We start from the raw sequence: 16,318 nt of genomic DNA, 5'->3' as shown, positions 1-16,318 counted from the left end.
ATCATCGTTCTATAATTACGAGAGGGGAACCCCACCCTCCATCATTATCGGCAAGATAATGTTGCAAATGGAAAGCAAACTAGAAGCTTCTTACCCGCTAACAACGAAACACGAAGGCATATTTTTGATGCTGTTATCAAATTACAACGCTACGTTTGCGTAAATAGTAAGGTGTGTGTTCTTTCAACATAAAAAAGGGAAAAAGACGAACAATTACGTTTTCTCTTTATATACCTCCCCCCGGGTTCATGCGCAACAATATACCACGTGTTCATTTGTAGTTACGTTACGATCAATCATCTTTCGCGCATCGGTTTCGGTGAGCTGTAAATTGTACATTAAGCTTTAGCACGTTCTACTGCGGGAAGCGTTCGTGTTCTTCCTTTTTGTTTAAATACTGCTCTTTATTTATCGCCATAGTTAGTTTACAGGACAGCGCCGAAACCAGCGAGAAGGCGTTGGTTCGTGCGCTCTACTTACATGAAAATATGCATAAATGAAAACACACAAGGGAATATGTTAATACTAGGTGTAGTCTGTCGTAAAGTATTAATAGTAAATAATTTAAACAAAAACAAACAAGCAAGGATATAATACATCATTGTGTGACGATAACACTCCCATCGCGGGTGTGATCGGGGTGAATAATCCCCCTACTATCTCTAAGGGCGATATACCCGCGCAAAGTTTGTGGTCGGTGTGGGGAGGAAAGTGGAGTGAAAATAAAAACAAAAAAGAAAAGAAAAAACCATCGTCAAAATAACAAAATTCATTCCAGGTGGAAAGAAAGACTCTTACAGCGGCAAATCGGACATCTTTTCGTAGTTAACCCACTCACTAGCGGTGGCACTGAGTTGGGCGAACTCCTCTACACCGGCACTGCCATCGGTCGGGCGGTTCGCTTCTTCATTCTGCCCCTTTCCATCCTCCTCTTCCTCCTCTGCCTCTTCGTTGTGCGCTTCCGGCAGTGGTTGATCCTCAAAGTCCACACTGTTCCGACCGCTGCCACTTCCGGACGTTCGGGCCGTCTTAGCGGCGGTAATGCGATCGTTCACCCTGCCGAGCAGACGTTGCAGCTGACCCTGCAGCAGCTGACTGTGGGCGGACAGGTCGACCGGATCGCGGTCGGTTTGTTTGGCGGTGTAGAAGAACGCCTCATCGAACGGCGTTGCCTCCGACTGTTCGGTGGCGTTTTTCAGCGGTCCCGTCTGGTGGAGAAAGCGTACCACTGGCAGCATCATCTCTTCGTAGCTCTGCTCCGTACTGTCCAGCACGGAGTGGGCTAGCAGTGCGGTAAGGTGCTCGAGATACTTTCCGCCCGGTGCATTTGCCGCATGGCTGTAGCAGAGATGAAACAGGCGCAGGATGGCGGTCAGATCAATCTGCGCGCTAATGCGACAAGGAGAAAGAGATGTGTTAAGGTGGGGGGGGGGGGGGTGAGTGCGTTGCAATTCCTGGCCCTACTTACAGTTTTAGCTTCTGACGCATGGTTTTTATTTGCAGGCACACTTTGGCCACCGCGGTGTGGTTCCGTTTCAGCAGCATCAGTATGCCGTCGAGTGCGCGCAGCGAGCGCTCCTGCAGCTTGACGACGAACCGCCGCTCGAACAGTCGCATCTGGCCGGTGGCAATCTCGAGATCAGTCTGAAACAAGGCAAAGAATTTCATCGCTTGTGTCCCGAAGATTGCCGGACTGTGTGTGTGCTCACCTCTAACTGCTTTACCGCTTTCCTCAAATCGCAATGCACCTGCAGCGAACGTAACAAACCGCTTACCAAAGGAACACCACCGATGGTTACCTGTACCCTGGAGGAAAGATCTTTCCTACCAGCAGCTTCATCCTGTTCGGTCGCGTGTCCCACACTCTCCCGGCCCTGGAGCCGTCCTATGAGACACTCCAGCACGAGTGCCATAAGACCAAGCTCGTCCGACTGGACCCGAAAGCGGTTCGTACTTTTGGCCGCAACTATCGTGACTTTCCGTCCATCTCCTCCACCGGCAACGGGCTGCAGGGCGAGTGCACTAGCACTACTGCCTTCGGGCGCAAACTCTGGAAACAATCGTCCGAGCACGCTGCCGGCAGTGTGCTGTGCTGGCGGCGGTACGACCGTTAGCGTTAGCTTGTGCTGTGCCTCTTTGGACGGTTGTGCCGGCTTGAGGAACAGCCGCACCGGGAGCAGAACGCTCCTCTCCAGCACACGCGTAATGCCCTGCTTGCTGGTGTAGGAACAGTAGACGGTCGCGGTACGACTGGCCGGTAGTGTCGGTACGGCCGGGTACAGCCACACATCGAACCGTTCCGTGCTGTGCGCCGCAACGTCGCGGAACAGGAACGCCTCCTTCGAACAGCCGATCGCCTGATCGGTAGCGACCGTCAGCTGTAACATCTCGAGCTTCGGCTCCACCCGCACCGTTACGCTCAGTTGGCACATTTCGCTAGAGGACAGCAGCCCGGTCACCTGATGCTCGGTACATGGGACCGGCTCGCCCTGGATTGCAACCTCCAGCTGGACGTCCCGCTCGGCGGCAGCATTCGCAATGCTAGCGTCGCTCGGATCCACGCCGGCACGGATCTCGCGCTCCAGCTCGAGCAGCTCCTTCTGGCAGCGGGCAATCTCGAACGGGGCCAGATTGAGGGCCGGCACACGGAACAGCTGCGGCTCCGAGCCGAGATAGCCTACCGCAAGGGCACCGGTTGGCCCGAGCGTTACCAGCGCACCGGGAAGGCCGGCCACATTGGCACGGCCGATGGCTACCGGTACGTGACCGAGCTGGGCCGACCAGATGATTTGATCGCTTTCGTACAGCAGCAGGGATCCACTTTCCGAGACGACTGCCAGCATCAATCGAGCGCCCGGTTCTGTGGGAAAAGGGTGGAATTGGGGTGAGAGTATTGGGGAAAAGGGATATAAGAGGCTTGGTCCTAACCTACCCCAGTACCATCCGGTGACGAAGCTGTGAAAGCAAACCGGTGAGTAGTCGAGCTTTTTGATGAACCGAACCTTGCCAGTGTCGGACACGCACAGCAGATTGTTCTCCCCCAGGATCACAATGACGGATTCCGTGCTGTGGGAATTTTGCGATTAAAATAATTCTTAATTCCACTTTTCCTTCTTTTAGGGGGGCAATGCAGGAAGAATCTTACTTGGAAATTTGATGCACCTGCAGATCGAGCGCATACTCCCCGATGCACAGCGCCCAGATCGGGTCGTGGCGGCGCAACGTCTCGAGCGCTTCCGCCACGTCCTGGTAGCGGTAGCACTCCAGCACCCAGCTCGGTGCGACCGTGACGAAGCAATCGACCCGCGGCACATAATGCAGCGGCGCCGGTATGTACCGATCGGTGGCCAGCGTACGCTCGTAGCTAATGCCGTCCTGCTCGAAGAACCGCAGCGACCCGTCCAGATGCTGCACGCAGAGAAAGTCCCGCCCCTTGACGCCACCGAACGGGCCGTGGCACAGCGAGAAGGCCGGTTTCGACAGTGCATGGTCGTACAGGGCGACCAGACGCGTGTGATCGCCATGGTCTGCGAGCCCATCGACCGTTACGAGCTGGTAGATGCACAGCTTCATCGGATGCAGTACGGCGAGCTGCAGTCGGGGGTCGGCTTTATTCGTGCTGAAATTGAAAAAAAGCTCTATTTGGTAAGCGCTTATCGGGGTAATCGCACCTTGATACCTACGTGGTAAATTTGCCACTGCTAACACCGAGCACTGGAAGCGGCAGCTGCACCTCCAGTATGACGTCCGCATGCTGGAACACATTTTCGGCCAGCTCGTTCGCGCTACCGTTCGCGCCGCCCTGCTCATCATCCTCCGCGTCCAGGTCGGGCAGGTTGGTGCCACCCGACGGGCGATAGATGCACAGCTGACCGGAGTGTGACCCGACCACCAGGCTGTCCTTTTCGCCCTCCTCAATGCACAGCCGGGCACAGTGCAGCGAGAACGAGTCGTACGCCGGCTCGATCGTTGGGCATTGCGTTTTCCACCAATTTCTTACCTTAAACAGTGACATTACTAGGAACAGGCAGGGAGTGTGTACGAACTGGCAAACTTTTGTATGTCTCTAATGCTCTGCGTGACAGGTGCCACGGGCATAAACTTTGCTTTGTTTGGTTGCTTCCGTTGCCATGGCGATGGAGTAGGGACGATATTGAAGGTTTATTTTGATATTGAACATTTATTTTGAAAAAACCGTTGGTGCGCAACGATTCGAAAGTAAATGACGTTAAACGGTGACTTTCTAGACATTGGAGCTTGGTGGAAGAGCGCTAGTAGTAATTCTACCTTCCATAAATCCTAAACCCCGGCAACGGAAGACGCTCAATTCTTTATCTCTGCGACTCAGTGCCATGCGTAAATGTTAATATGTGAGCGATTTGATAGCGCATGTGAGCTATATTTAAATGCGCATCGAGTGCGTCAGAGTCGTCCCGTGGGCCCGATAACACCCTCCCCCCGCGCGTACTGTATCAATTTCTTGCATCCATGGAGCCATAAACATGAGGAAGGGGATGAGGGGGGGGGGGGTTTAGTAGGTGAAACAGGTGATATGTGTTCAGGCACTCAGCGAACAGGAGACGGAAATCGAATTCCAATAAATAGCACACCGCAATAAATCGCTCTTCCCATCTTTGCTAGGCCACGCACGCCGGCGGACATGTGGTTTTATTTTTCATGTTCGCGGTTGTCTTCGAATAAATTGGGCAATGTTATTACCCCCCTAGACCGACCCAGCAGCTGATTGGGTGGATCGTTCGCACGCGCCTTGTTTTTTTTTTTGCACACTTTTCACCCCGTTGATGAGGTGAAAAATGAACCCAGCAATAGCAAGAACGGGAAGAGGGACACGTTCGATATATATATATATATATTTACGTTTTCATTAGCGCTTGGGAAATGAAAAATCTACTACCGTTCTTTCTTTTTTTGCTGTTGTTGCTGTCCCGCCGGCGTTTGCCAACTTCCCTCCGGACCCGTAACCGGATCTTCGTGTGCAGTTGCTCGCTCGCTCGGCCTGACGGGGGATGATTTATGTGGCTCGTGACACACTTGCGATTCACAAATCACAGCACACACACACACACACATACATCGTGAAGGAAAGGAAGGAAAGGGTTGATGAGGGTCAGGATTTCGGTGCAAAGGGAATGTGTGTGTGGGACGATTTGGTTTATGCGATTTTTGAAAAATGAATAAAATCACACACACACACACACCCAGCTTAAACTACGCTGGGTGTGTGTGTGTGTTTAGGTTTAGCTTAAACTACGTCACGACAGTGCTGGTAAATGGGTTTTTCCTACAGTATAAGTGGCTTCTTCCCTCCCCCCCCCTTTTTTTGGGTTCAGAATCGGTGTACACACGACATTACGGGTGAACTATCATGCCGGATGATTTAATGCATTCTTGGGCACGTATTAGAAGAGGGAGAAGCGCTTCTTTATTGTGGTAACTGCTATATTACCTGCTCTACTGCGCTACCCTTGGACTGCCATTTCGGGGGCGATGGAAGGGGGGACTGTAATTATTCCCATAAATAATCAAACTCAAAACTGATAGAACACGTGCGCTCGCGATGCGCCAGATAGGAGGGAAAACCCCTTCGCTACGCCAAACAACAACAACAACCAAAAAAAAAGAGCAATTGTAACCCATTGCTGTTGCGTTCTTGCTTTTGGTGGTGGGGCGAAGAAGCGACTCACGTACACTTAGGTTAGACCACGCAAAAAATGTGAAAACTGCAACTCTCCATTTCCTTTCCCCGCTGCATTATGATTAATGTGCACTAGAAGTGGTACTACTAATGCGTCTTTTCGGAAGGAGTGGTGGGGACTGATGTGTCCTTCCACACGATGTTGTTCAGCATACCATTCCACAGTTGGGTTGGGGAAAGTGCATTGCATTGCATCGCGCTAGGTGCGCTCACATTAGCGATAAATTACGCAGCGTCAGGTATGGGAGGTATGCACACAAACCAGGGTGTAGTGGGTATAGAGCGACAAATAGTGCAATGGTGTGAGGTATTGTGAGGATGCATTCTAATGGAGGATCGCTTATGACACTGGAATTCAACGCTATACAGGATGGGACATATTTTGGGAAGGTAATGTACTGTGTTAATGGTTTGCTTAGTGTTTAAAGTAAATCAATAAATTGAATTGAATTGATGTAGCTCAGTTAAGGAAAGCCAAATTTATTTAAAAATTACGAAAGAAACTGACGGTGCAAGAATAATACATAAAGGCCGCGGGTCCCGGGACTTTCTCAATGCTGAGAAAATATACTCAAGCACTCATTTAAGTTTCTTAAGCACTCAAAAATGCTTCTCAGACGCGAGCTCGTGGCCCTCGTCAATTTTTCTCGCTCTGAGAAACTGATAAAGCCACTCAAGCTTTATTTGGAGCATTAAATAGAAAATAAGTTTTTGGTCGCATATTTTTTTAATTTTTTTTTCATTAATAAACATTGAATACATTTTCCAAAGCGATTACCGAAAAACAAATAGCACAATTGCTCATATTTCAGTTAGCCGATCGCTGCATTGTTAACTTTCTCAAAGATTCTCAAAGATTCTCAAACCGATTTTGTGCCGATTCGACAAACGTTTAGAACGTAGGTTTCTCAAAAGCACTCATGAGAGCTTGAGAAAATGAGCGTTGAGAAACCCCATGGCCCCGCGGCCTAAGAGGATTTCCCCAGAACTTATGATTGTTATTCAATAAAGATTTAGATAAATGCTAACAGGATTCGAGTGTTTTACTCACTCGTTTGGGATTAATAACGGCATGGAGAAAGAGACCGAGTGAGAGAAAGAGCGTTGAATTGCTAAAGAAATGCAATGAGTTTTCGTACCGAGTTGATTTCACACTTTTCTAACAAGATTCAAATCGCTCACGTTTGAAGAAGGCAGTTTAATTCAAACGCCCAGAATGCTTTAGCCGCTCTTCCTATGTTTCGTTCCAATCTCCATAACAAGGTTCCGTATCGAATTCTATTGTAACGGCGGTACATGCATAACGTTTCTTTAAGTATGTTTTTGTTAGTAGGGCATCGATCACATTTATATATATATACGGCAGATTTAGATATCGATCGGAGCAAGGGGGCCTTTTTTAATACGAGACGACGGTACAAACATTTCAATCGAGGATAACCAGAAGCTGATAAGCTGATACCATGGTCTCTTCAATAGAGGTAAAACGGTCCATGCTCAGTTCATTATCGAACTCGGTAATCTATCTGTGAAGTTGAGAAAAGTCGGTTGTTTATGCAAGTTTTTTCTATGCATTGAGGTCTGCATTGATGGTGATTGAATATGGTTAACCTTAACAACGTACGATTATTTCGATAGCAGTGTGATGATGGTCAGTACGCACGATAGGTACACCGGCAGGAACACAGAACGATATTACATACTGAAGTTGTGCAATTACCAAGCACTAGGCCAAGTTGCCTACCAAGCGAATTTGTTATGTTGCTCAATTGGCAATGGTCATTTGAAAATATAAAGTCGAGGAAACTGGATGCAGTCATAAAAGATGTATTAGGAACATAGTGCGTAAATGATGGTGAGTGCCATAATTCGAGCCACGATGTGAGTTTTGTTGTACATGGGTGACCATGTAATCGATGGGAGATTAAAATCTCCAAATCAGATGGTCATATCGTGATGTTTGGTTCTCGTGAGTGCCACACTAATACTATTAGTGGTTAGTACCTTAAAGGAATCAGGATCGTTGGCACGGTAAGCGGGTTGTAAGCAACACCAATAAAGATAGTGCTAGGCGATAATTGGGCGGTCACACAAAGTAGCTCAAGTGAGTACCCAGGTAGTGTGAGTTCCCGAGATACTAGTGCCGATGAGTGTGTTAGAAGATAGAAGTTGTTAGAATAAAGAAGCCAAAACCTAACATGGTGTTGGCTGTCCAGTTTTTGGAATGATATCAAGATATAAGAAGGATCCTAATAGAACCGTTGCTTTGCAATATACGGTACAGAGGAAGTGGTTTTTGAACGATGCGTTCAACCAGGGAGCAAGGAGTAGTGTACCAATTGAACAAAAAAACGATATTACGCTAATGGGGAGTTGTAACCAATAGCTCATCAGAGTTCCAGTTTAAATATGCTTCGGTTCCCAACATCTTTTTCAGCCGTACCGGCGAACTCGTTCGTCGAGAAACATTCGTCGCGGCGAACGTTCCCGGGAACGAACGAGCTCCCCGATACGGCCGACATTCTTCTCAACAACTGTGGAAAATAGTGATGTTTCAGACATAGCGGTGAGTATTGGTCAAAACCATCAAAGCAATCAATTTGTTATGGATCCAACTGCATAACTGGGATTTCTTCCTCTTTTCGTTTTTAGACGCCAAATTGCACTGGATAAGCTCACCTGGTACGTACATTCACTTTGAATACGCTTCAATAGTTTCAATGGTGAATAGTATTAGTATATGCCGGCGAGTTATTTGAATTCGAATAGGGTGTGTCATTCCGCAGAGAGTGCGTAAGTTGAATCTGAAAAGAGTGAGTTATTGAGAGAATCAAATATACTGTTCAAAGGAAGGACAACTCACTCACTCACTCTTTTACTCAGTGTGCACTTCTCTAGTCTATTCGATTGTGTGATAAATGAGTTGAATTCTACCGATTGAATGTGTGGATTAAACTCAGCAAGAAGAGTTTATATGATTCAAATCACTGACTTGATTCAGACTGCTGTTGGGGAGTCGAATCCCATAAATGGTAGGTCACTAGTCAGCACATATAGTGTTTAATCCATAAATAGTGAGTCATTAGTTATATTAGTTATAAGGCAGCAAGACAAAGAGTGGGGTGAACCCGTTAAGTAGTAGTAAAAGGGTTTTTGTAGTCCATTTTCACGAACTTTTAAAGAGTAAGACGAATATTTAAAGCTAAAATCACCAGAAAAGAATGAGTATTTTCATCTCTACTTAGCATGTGATGATGATGATGCCGCTACAGTTATTTTCGTTAGCTCACAGCATGAATTAAGCTGTGCAATTAGAGTTTAGTTAGAGAGTTTAAAAGTAAAGATTCGGTTCGGTGCTTGGTAGTTACTGAAAGAATTTACTAATTTTACTGAACATATTAGCACATATATTTAAACTATAATGTCGTTCTCTAGAATTTGTGTTACAATTTCTACCTCAGCTTTAATACCATAACTGCCACATATATCCCAAGGTCATGAGATCGGAGTAAAAAAACATTGTTCGATTTTATTGTGCTAACCTTTTTCTGCACTTTTTCTCCTATTCATGGAACAGTGTGTTTGAAGAGCTGAAAATAGTATACTATCGAACGGAGCGGTTACGCTGGTTGCTGGCTTGCTGGTTGGCTTAATTATAGCATGCAGTCACATGCTAAATTTAATCGCTTAATAATGGAATATAGAGATCAATTAATAATGTAAAATGCACGATTCAATTATTTACCTCGTTGAAAGGGAAAGCGAAACAAACCGAACACACATCTTCAATGTCGAGAATGAGAATAACCACTAAATCCGTTGTGACATTGCCACTGGAAAGTCGACAAAGATGGTACGTCTAAGCTTTGAAGAAACGCTACGAAACACCAACCTGATGCTACTGATGATGGGCATTCCACCGTGCGAGGAGCCGTACCCGCCGGGCGTACTGCCGTCGCTCAAACGCAACGCGGGCTTTATCGCGTCCTTCCTGCTGCTCGCCTACACCACGATCGGTGAGCTGATCTATCTGAAGCAGATGTTCGAGCGGGACGTTACCTTCCTGGAGGTAACCTTTCAAGCGCCCTGCATCGGGTACTGCACCATCGGTGTGCTGAAGATGGTCATACTGGCCCGGGGAAGGAACACGATCGCCGAGCTGGTCGGTTTGTTTCGCGCAAAGTGGACCACCGCGGTAAGCATTTTCTTGTGCCAGTTCTGGAAAATCCTTGTAAATAATGTAAAATCTCTTTTCACCAGATTGTAACCGGTGAGCATTGGGCGGTGTGCGAGGACACAATGCGGCCCGCCATTCGGGTCACCTCGGTAACGGCGCTCGCGAACGTCGTGATGGGGATAGCGTTCACCATCCTGCCGATCGCGGAGATGATCTACACCCATCACTACACGGGCCGGTGGAACCGTCAGCTTGCCTTCAACATCTGGTGGCCGTTCGATGTGCTGGGGGGCGTGAAGTACTACTGGTTCGTCTATCCACTGTACGTGGTGATTGGGTTCACGGGCATCATCATCCATATGGCGTTCGACTGTTTGTTCTGCATACTGGCCGCCCATCTCTGTATGCAGTTTCGCATCCTGGCGCACAACTTTGGCCATGTGGTAGAGGTTGCCAATGGTGCTGGTGAAGGTGACAGTGGCAGTACGAGTCGGCTACAGGATGCGATCAGAATCCATCAGGAGTTGATTGGGTAAGAAGGAATCACATTGGATACGGGAGTAAATCAATGGGGTAAGTAATGCATCTTCCTTTTTCATCCGCAGCTGCAGCGTGTTCATGCAGAACGTGTTTGGCAATGCGCTGTTTATAAACTTCCTCGGCAGCTCCATCATAATCTGCATCCAGGCGTTTATGATAACGGTAACATGTAGTGTTGTAGTGACGCACCTGGAGACGTCTGGAGTCTGTTTATCAAAGCAGCGCCCACCACCAAAACACCCCCAAAATGTTGTACGTGAATGTACAGGAATTGCAGAAATTCCCTGGCGTTAGATATACACGATCGATCTAATCATGGCACGTGCAACATCTCAAGCAAATTGCGCGCGCGCACACGCACCCCAAGCTTATCTTATCGGCAAATTAGTATTTACCGTTTGAAAGCGGCCTCCCTTCCTGGCTCTCTCTCTGTCTCTCTGCGTGACACCGTAGTTATGCTTACCGGATGTTGCGATCGCGCACGTGCTTTTCCGCATACGCCAGTGCACACTTGATGGTGATGGTGGTGGTGATGACGTCTGCTGCGCACCGTCGTCTGCTGTGAGTCAGACCTTTTTATTTCCTGCAATATCCTGGTCCTTTCCTGACCCCACAGACGGTTAGCGGATATATGCTGGTAAAGTTTGTCCTCTTCATGCTATGCTTTCTGATCGAGCTGCTGATGCTGTGTGCGTACGGTGAGGATATTGTGGAATCGGTAAGACACCAGGCGGCGATGAGCGAGTCGTGAGTAATTGAAACTTTTGCTTTTAAAACACATTAGAGCCTTGCGGTCATTGATGCCGCTTACGGTTGCGAATGGTACCGGGAAGGGTCGGTGGCGTTCCATCGATCCGTGCTGCAAATTATACACCGCAGCCAGCAGCCCGTCATACTGACCGCGTGGAAAATCTGGCCCATCCAAATGAGTACTTTCAGTCAGGTGAGTGGCCACTTGATTGCCGTTTGCGTTAATATTTCAGTAAGAGTGCGCTCTTTCCCTTAGATCCTGCAAGCTTCCTGGTCCCACTTTACCCTCCTGAAGACCGTCTACGGGAATAAGTAAGAGAGAGAGAGAGAGAGAAAGAGCAGTATCGTTCACCCTTTGGATGAATCAATACAATTTCTAATCAAGAAACACTGAAAAATGAATCAACATTTTTGCTAGTTGCACAATATTGTTCCATTCTATACAGCTTCACCACGACCAAGCGTTTGTTGCATCAGGACCAAACACGTTTCGACAAGGCGCGTCACCTGCTGGATGGTAAAGGTGGCAAACATAACACTTTGACTCACCGTTTGTGTAACGTAACGTTACAAAAACAAAACACTAACCGCAACACCGCCGTCTATCAGCTGTTGAGGTGGGGTAGTCGTAAAAAAATAGGGAGAGTAAAAAAAAAACAAACAACACCAAGCAAACCCTTATCGCGTACCGGCGCGCACCGGCAAACCCCAATAATGGCCGACAGAGCGAGTGCGATGAGGAAAAGTGCGATGACCAATGGGAAAACTATTCGCGAGCCACAAGCTTATCAGGGTTGATTTGCTTTCGTCACTGTTTCGCCGGTCAAGTCACGAGTTTTGGGTGGGTCGAAGTGGTGGTCGCCCTTATCTAATCGCGTTGCGCACCCGATCGGAAACCACCACCACGTCACAGAGATTCCAACCACACAAGCGCACTACACACCTATACACACACATTTAATCAAAAGTTCTAAGATTTGGGATGGAACAGAAAAGGTGCGCTTTGTGCACTTATTAACAGCACAAATTAGATGATGAAATCAATAAAAACGTAAAAAAAACAAAGCTTTACAAAGAGTTACGAAATTCGGATGACCTAATTTGTCCGTTCATTCGTGCCTATCCTGGAGGAACTGGATTCTTTGACTCTTAAGCGGTGAGGGAATTTTCTGATAAGCAGTTACAGGTCCTTACATCACATTGACGATTGGCGCGGTAAATTCAAAAAAAGTACTTCAAACGCCGCTTCCTTTTGTCTTTGCCCGCTATCCACGCCTGGCCGGGGCCGCCCGGGTGCTTTTATCTTGACCCGGGGACCTTCGAGCCCTAGACGATGCACATTCCAATGGTTGGTGAAGCGTGCGAGTGAGGGTGGTTGCTATTGACGTTTCCACCCCCCTCGGCGGACGTCTGCCGCACAATGCAATCTTATGCAAGGGTGGACTTTATCGCGCCTGATAATTCCTGCCCGACAAAGTCATATGGATTCGGAGAAATCGAAGAAATTGTAAACACAGTTTAATTACAGTGATGCAATACGCGCAGTGAATCAAAGAACGAGCTTTTCGATGGATAATCCTGTTTTTGAGGGTATTGGTTATTGTGACTTTGAAGTGACAGTGAGATAGGATGTTTTAAATTTTAGATACCTAACATTAATTTCCATTAACACTTCAAATCAGCATTCATACGAAAAGGTTCAATCCACAAAACGTCCTGTGTAGTCCAGACTGATCATCTTCTTCTTTTGATTGGACCGTGATCAAAAAGTCCAATGATGCTTGACATACAGTGACGACTCTCTACGGTGAACGAAGGAGGCGCCTGAATCCGAGGAGGCACCTGAATCAAAGGAGTCGATCAAACTAACCATGTTGCCATGTCTGCTAAGCCCAAAAGTATGGCATTCTTCGATCGTTGCATACTTTATTTCTGTAAATGATCGAGCTCGTGCCAACCCTAATGTGCAGATTTGAAGTATTCACTCTAGGACAAGAATTTTCATCTTGAAGATACACAGTTATTTTTGTGAAATTTACTGTCAAATTGTTTTCTTAGAGAAAAATTCATCATAAGGAGGCTACAGATTGTATAGCGCTTTCAAGTCGTTGGCGATCTTACTGCTCTATACTTTACCATCATTCTACTCAACGTCTGGCTGCTCCTTATACTACAGAGATCCCCTGGACTCGCTGGAGAGCTATAGTTGAATCATATATTAATACTCAAAAGCATTACAGCATAACATTACACATATACCAAAACATAAAATACTTTGAAGATCATTGTCATCGTCTTGATCTAAGAATTTGTTAAAGAACTACCATGAAGAGAAGAATCTTGACATAAAAAAATCCAAATATTTCAAATCTAAAGAATTAACGCCTCAATTTAATGATTGTTTTACGAAAACAACAAAGATATCAAGTGTGAAAAAACAACTATAAAAAACTTCTCCTGGGAAACAAATTAAGATGACAACAATGAAAAAGGACCTTGACTTAAAAGTTCAAAATAATTGCAATTTTTTAAGTATTTACAACATGATTTAATTGATATTTTTATTAAGGTTCAAATTTATCTTGAAAAAAAAAAAGGGAAAAAGGTCCACCCGGGTGTCCGACAGGTGTTTTTTCACCCAACCTGCAAGATTTCACCCTTATCAGCTGATGTAATGTGCGCCGAGCATCAGCGTGCCCGCCACCTTAACCGCCACCCGGAAAAGTCGTATAAAAATGATTTATCATTGCAAATTATTGCCAATCTTGTTGTTTTGTACCTATTCCCCCGGGACAGGTATTCGATGTAAAACAAGCCCTTTTGTCAGACCACCGAACCGCCAATCGCTATCGGTGAAAGGAAGTTTGGGGAAAAATAGAAACACACGCGGGACACATTCCAGGAATAAATTCCTCCGATATTGAGGTGAAGTGGAAGGTAGCCGCCGCCTACTACGCGACAATACAAATTACAAGCACTAATTAAATAGCACAACTTTGGGCCCTTCCGGTGTTACACATGGGGCGGTGGGAAGGGGGAAAAGGGGGATTTTGACCCTACCTGTGGCACACTGGAGCAGACACTGCTTATCAGAAATGGTAACAAACTTGTCGGGATCTGTTCAAAGTGCCTCGTCGTTCCTGTTGGGCGATAGCAATGCTTAAAACAATACCAACAGGAACGCAAGAAGCTACTGTGTGTGTGTGTCTTTGTATGTGTTGTGTACCGCTTAAAATAGTATCATTTCCGATGTCGTCAACCTGGCTGGCGGAGAAATTACTGTCAGGTGGTAGGGCCGGATAGGGCTTTGGGAAGCGCAATTAGAGTGTGTAAGGGGACACGAAAAAACAAGGACAACAGCGGCAGCTGCTTATCTTAATCCAAGGTCGTGCGTTTATTGTAAGTCTGTGCTGCAGTAGCGATAATAGAACCAAAAATCCGAAAGTTGCTCCATCATGAAATGATGAGTTTAGTATCGATTTGTGTGCTAAATTGTGTCAAGATCTTGTTTCAAAACCAAATATACCTTAAATTTTTACATTATTTCATCCTTAAAACCACGATAATGAACGACACCAGCCACCAGCCCGAATGACATAACGTCTCTGGAGCGTCTCTTTCGAGTGACAATGCTTATCAATCGACTTTCGGGCCTAAAGTGCCCAAGTCAACGGCCATAACCTTTAAAGCAAGGCGAAATAAAGCACTCCACAATATTAAATTTAACCGACCGCTCCGGATGATAAGCGAACCCATCCACCCACCCACTCATGGTATCGAAATACCAGTGCCATGCTGTCATCCGGACGTGCCGAGCAGGGTGAGGATGTAATCAAACTTCCCTCTCCCCATGACCACCGTACTTTGTTGTTGTTGTTGTTGTTTGATGAAACAATTGATAAAGCGCGGCCCAAGATTGTAATCATGGGCAACATTCCGGAAATAGCGATCGATTGTGGAACCGAACCGATTGAAGAGTGGCCTTTTGGGGGCTTTTGTGGGTCGATCGGTTGGTGCAGATTTTGCGCTGGTTTATACTACCTTCCCACTTTAGCTTTGGTGGCTTTTTGTGTGTAGCAGCAATGTCGTTTGGGGGATAGAATTTAAATCACGCGAGAACAAGATCCCGGCAAGTGGGAGGGCGGGGGGGGGGAGCATGGGGTTCTAATGGGTCCAGTCCAGCGGTTGGCACCACTGTAAACAATCCGCAAACGAACAGCACTTGCCAATGTCCAATTACTTGTTCGCAGGCTGGTAGAATGTTCAATTTCCAGATCAGATCATAACTCATAACACCCCGCCGACCCTCCCACCCCCGTCACCATCATTCTCCTCCCCTCCCCCCACCCCACGTAGTGTGGGTTGTTTTGAATTGTCGCTTCGTATGCACGTCGCACGCCGGGTGGATAACGACACGGTTGGAAGTGCATTCGCGTGGAAGTGCATCGTGTGCAATCGTGCGTTGTTTATCCTGGAGCTTAGGTTGGATGTTTTTTTCGCTATACGATGGATTTGCCTCAACCTAGTCTGTCTTTGTTGTTTTTTGTTGTTGTTGCTGCTTTGTATTAGCGTGTTCGCGGCTGAACACATTTAATTAAATGGAACACACAGCCTCGAAGACGTCAAAGCGCGAGGACGCCGGGATGGTAACAACTTAACTGAAATTAGTGCGAAAGTGTAAAGGGAGAGAGAGAGAGAGTGACATAGGGGAGGGCGGAAATTACCCTCCCGACCAAATGGAGCACTGGACCGTAAATCAAACGTTTCAAATGATGTTGAACCAATCGTATGAGTGTTTGGTTTTTTCCTCCCCATTTAGCTTCTCTCACTGTGCAAAAGTGCATTTCCATTTACAACAACTGTCCGGGCCCGGTTGCGTTCGGTTTGAACCAGTGGATCATAAAACTAATTGGTAATGCATATTCAAAGACTAAACTTCGTTTGGGAGGGAGAGGGGGTGGACGTGCTTATCTAACGCTGCTTACCGTTTTGATAGCCATAGCGTTTTTGTTTTTGTGCGAACGGTGCGAGGCTTAGCCTGCTGGAGAGCTGAGATGCAGATGCCAGCGCGTGTTTAAATATTTATAACTCTTAATTTAATTTTTACGATTGTGTGTAAATTGAGTGATTAAACG

The 16,318-nt window shown here is 46.7% G+C and overlaps 2 protein-coding genes across 4 annotated transcripts; one reads left to right on the top strand and one right to left on the bottom strand.

The window, feature by feature from the left end:
• Nucleotides 1-179: 179 nt before the first annotated feature.
• Nucleotides 180-4,879, bottom strand: LOC120894491 (protein PTHB1). Of its 3 annotated transcripts, XM_040297106.1 has the most exons (6): nucleotides 3,684-4,015; nucleotides 3,146-3,619; nucleotides 2,933-3,066; nucleotides 1,710-2,860; nucleotides 1,469-1,644; nucleotides 180-1,389 (listed from the first exon to the last, which is right to left on the bottom strand). In XM_040297106.1, the coding sequence occupies exons 1-6, from the start codon at nucleotides 4,013-4,015 to the stop codon at nucleotides 795-797; spliced, it is 2,862 nt and encodes a 953-aa protein (XP_040153040.1). In that variant the 3' UTR covers nucleotides 180-794. The 3 variants fall into 3 exon arrangements, with proteins under 3 accessions (XP_040153040.1, XP_040153038.1, XP_040153039.1); XM_040297104.1 differs by having other exon boundaries at nucleotides 1,710-3,066; nucleotides 3,684-4,879; XM_040297105.1 differs by having other exon boundaries at nucleotides 180-1,338; nucleotides 1,710-3,066; nucleotides 3,684-4,879.
• Nucleotides 4,880-9,486: 4,607 nt separating this feature from the next.
• On the top strand, nucleotides 9,487-12,177 carry LOC120897765 (odorant receptor 4-like). The gene is made up of 6 exons (XM_040302849.1): nucleotides 9,487-9,911; nucleotides 9,977-10,425; nucleotides 10,499-10,595; nucleotides 11,050-11,151; nucleotides 11,218-11,376; nucleotides 11,440-12,177. Exons 1-6 carry the CDS (start codon nucleotides 9,567-9,569, stop codon nucleotides 11,497-11,499), a joined length of 1,212 nt encoding a protein of 403 aa, XP_040158783.1. The 5' UTR covers nucleotides 9,487-9,566; the 3' UTR covers nucleotides 11,500-12,177.
• Nucleotides 12,178-16,318: the final 4,141 nt, after the last annotated feature.

This window comes from Anopheles arabiensis, chromosome 2, assembly GCF_016920715.1.
Source record: "Anopheles arabiensis isolate DONGOLA chromosome 2, AaraD3, whole genome shotgun sequence".
Taxonomy (NCBI): Eukaryota; Metazoa; Arthropoda; class Insecta; order Diptera; family Culicidae; genus Anopheles; species Anopheles arabiensis.
This window is presented reverse-complemented; position numbering and strand designations above follow the sequence as displayed.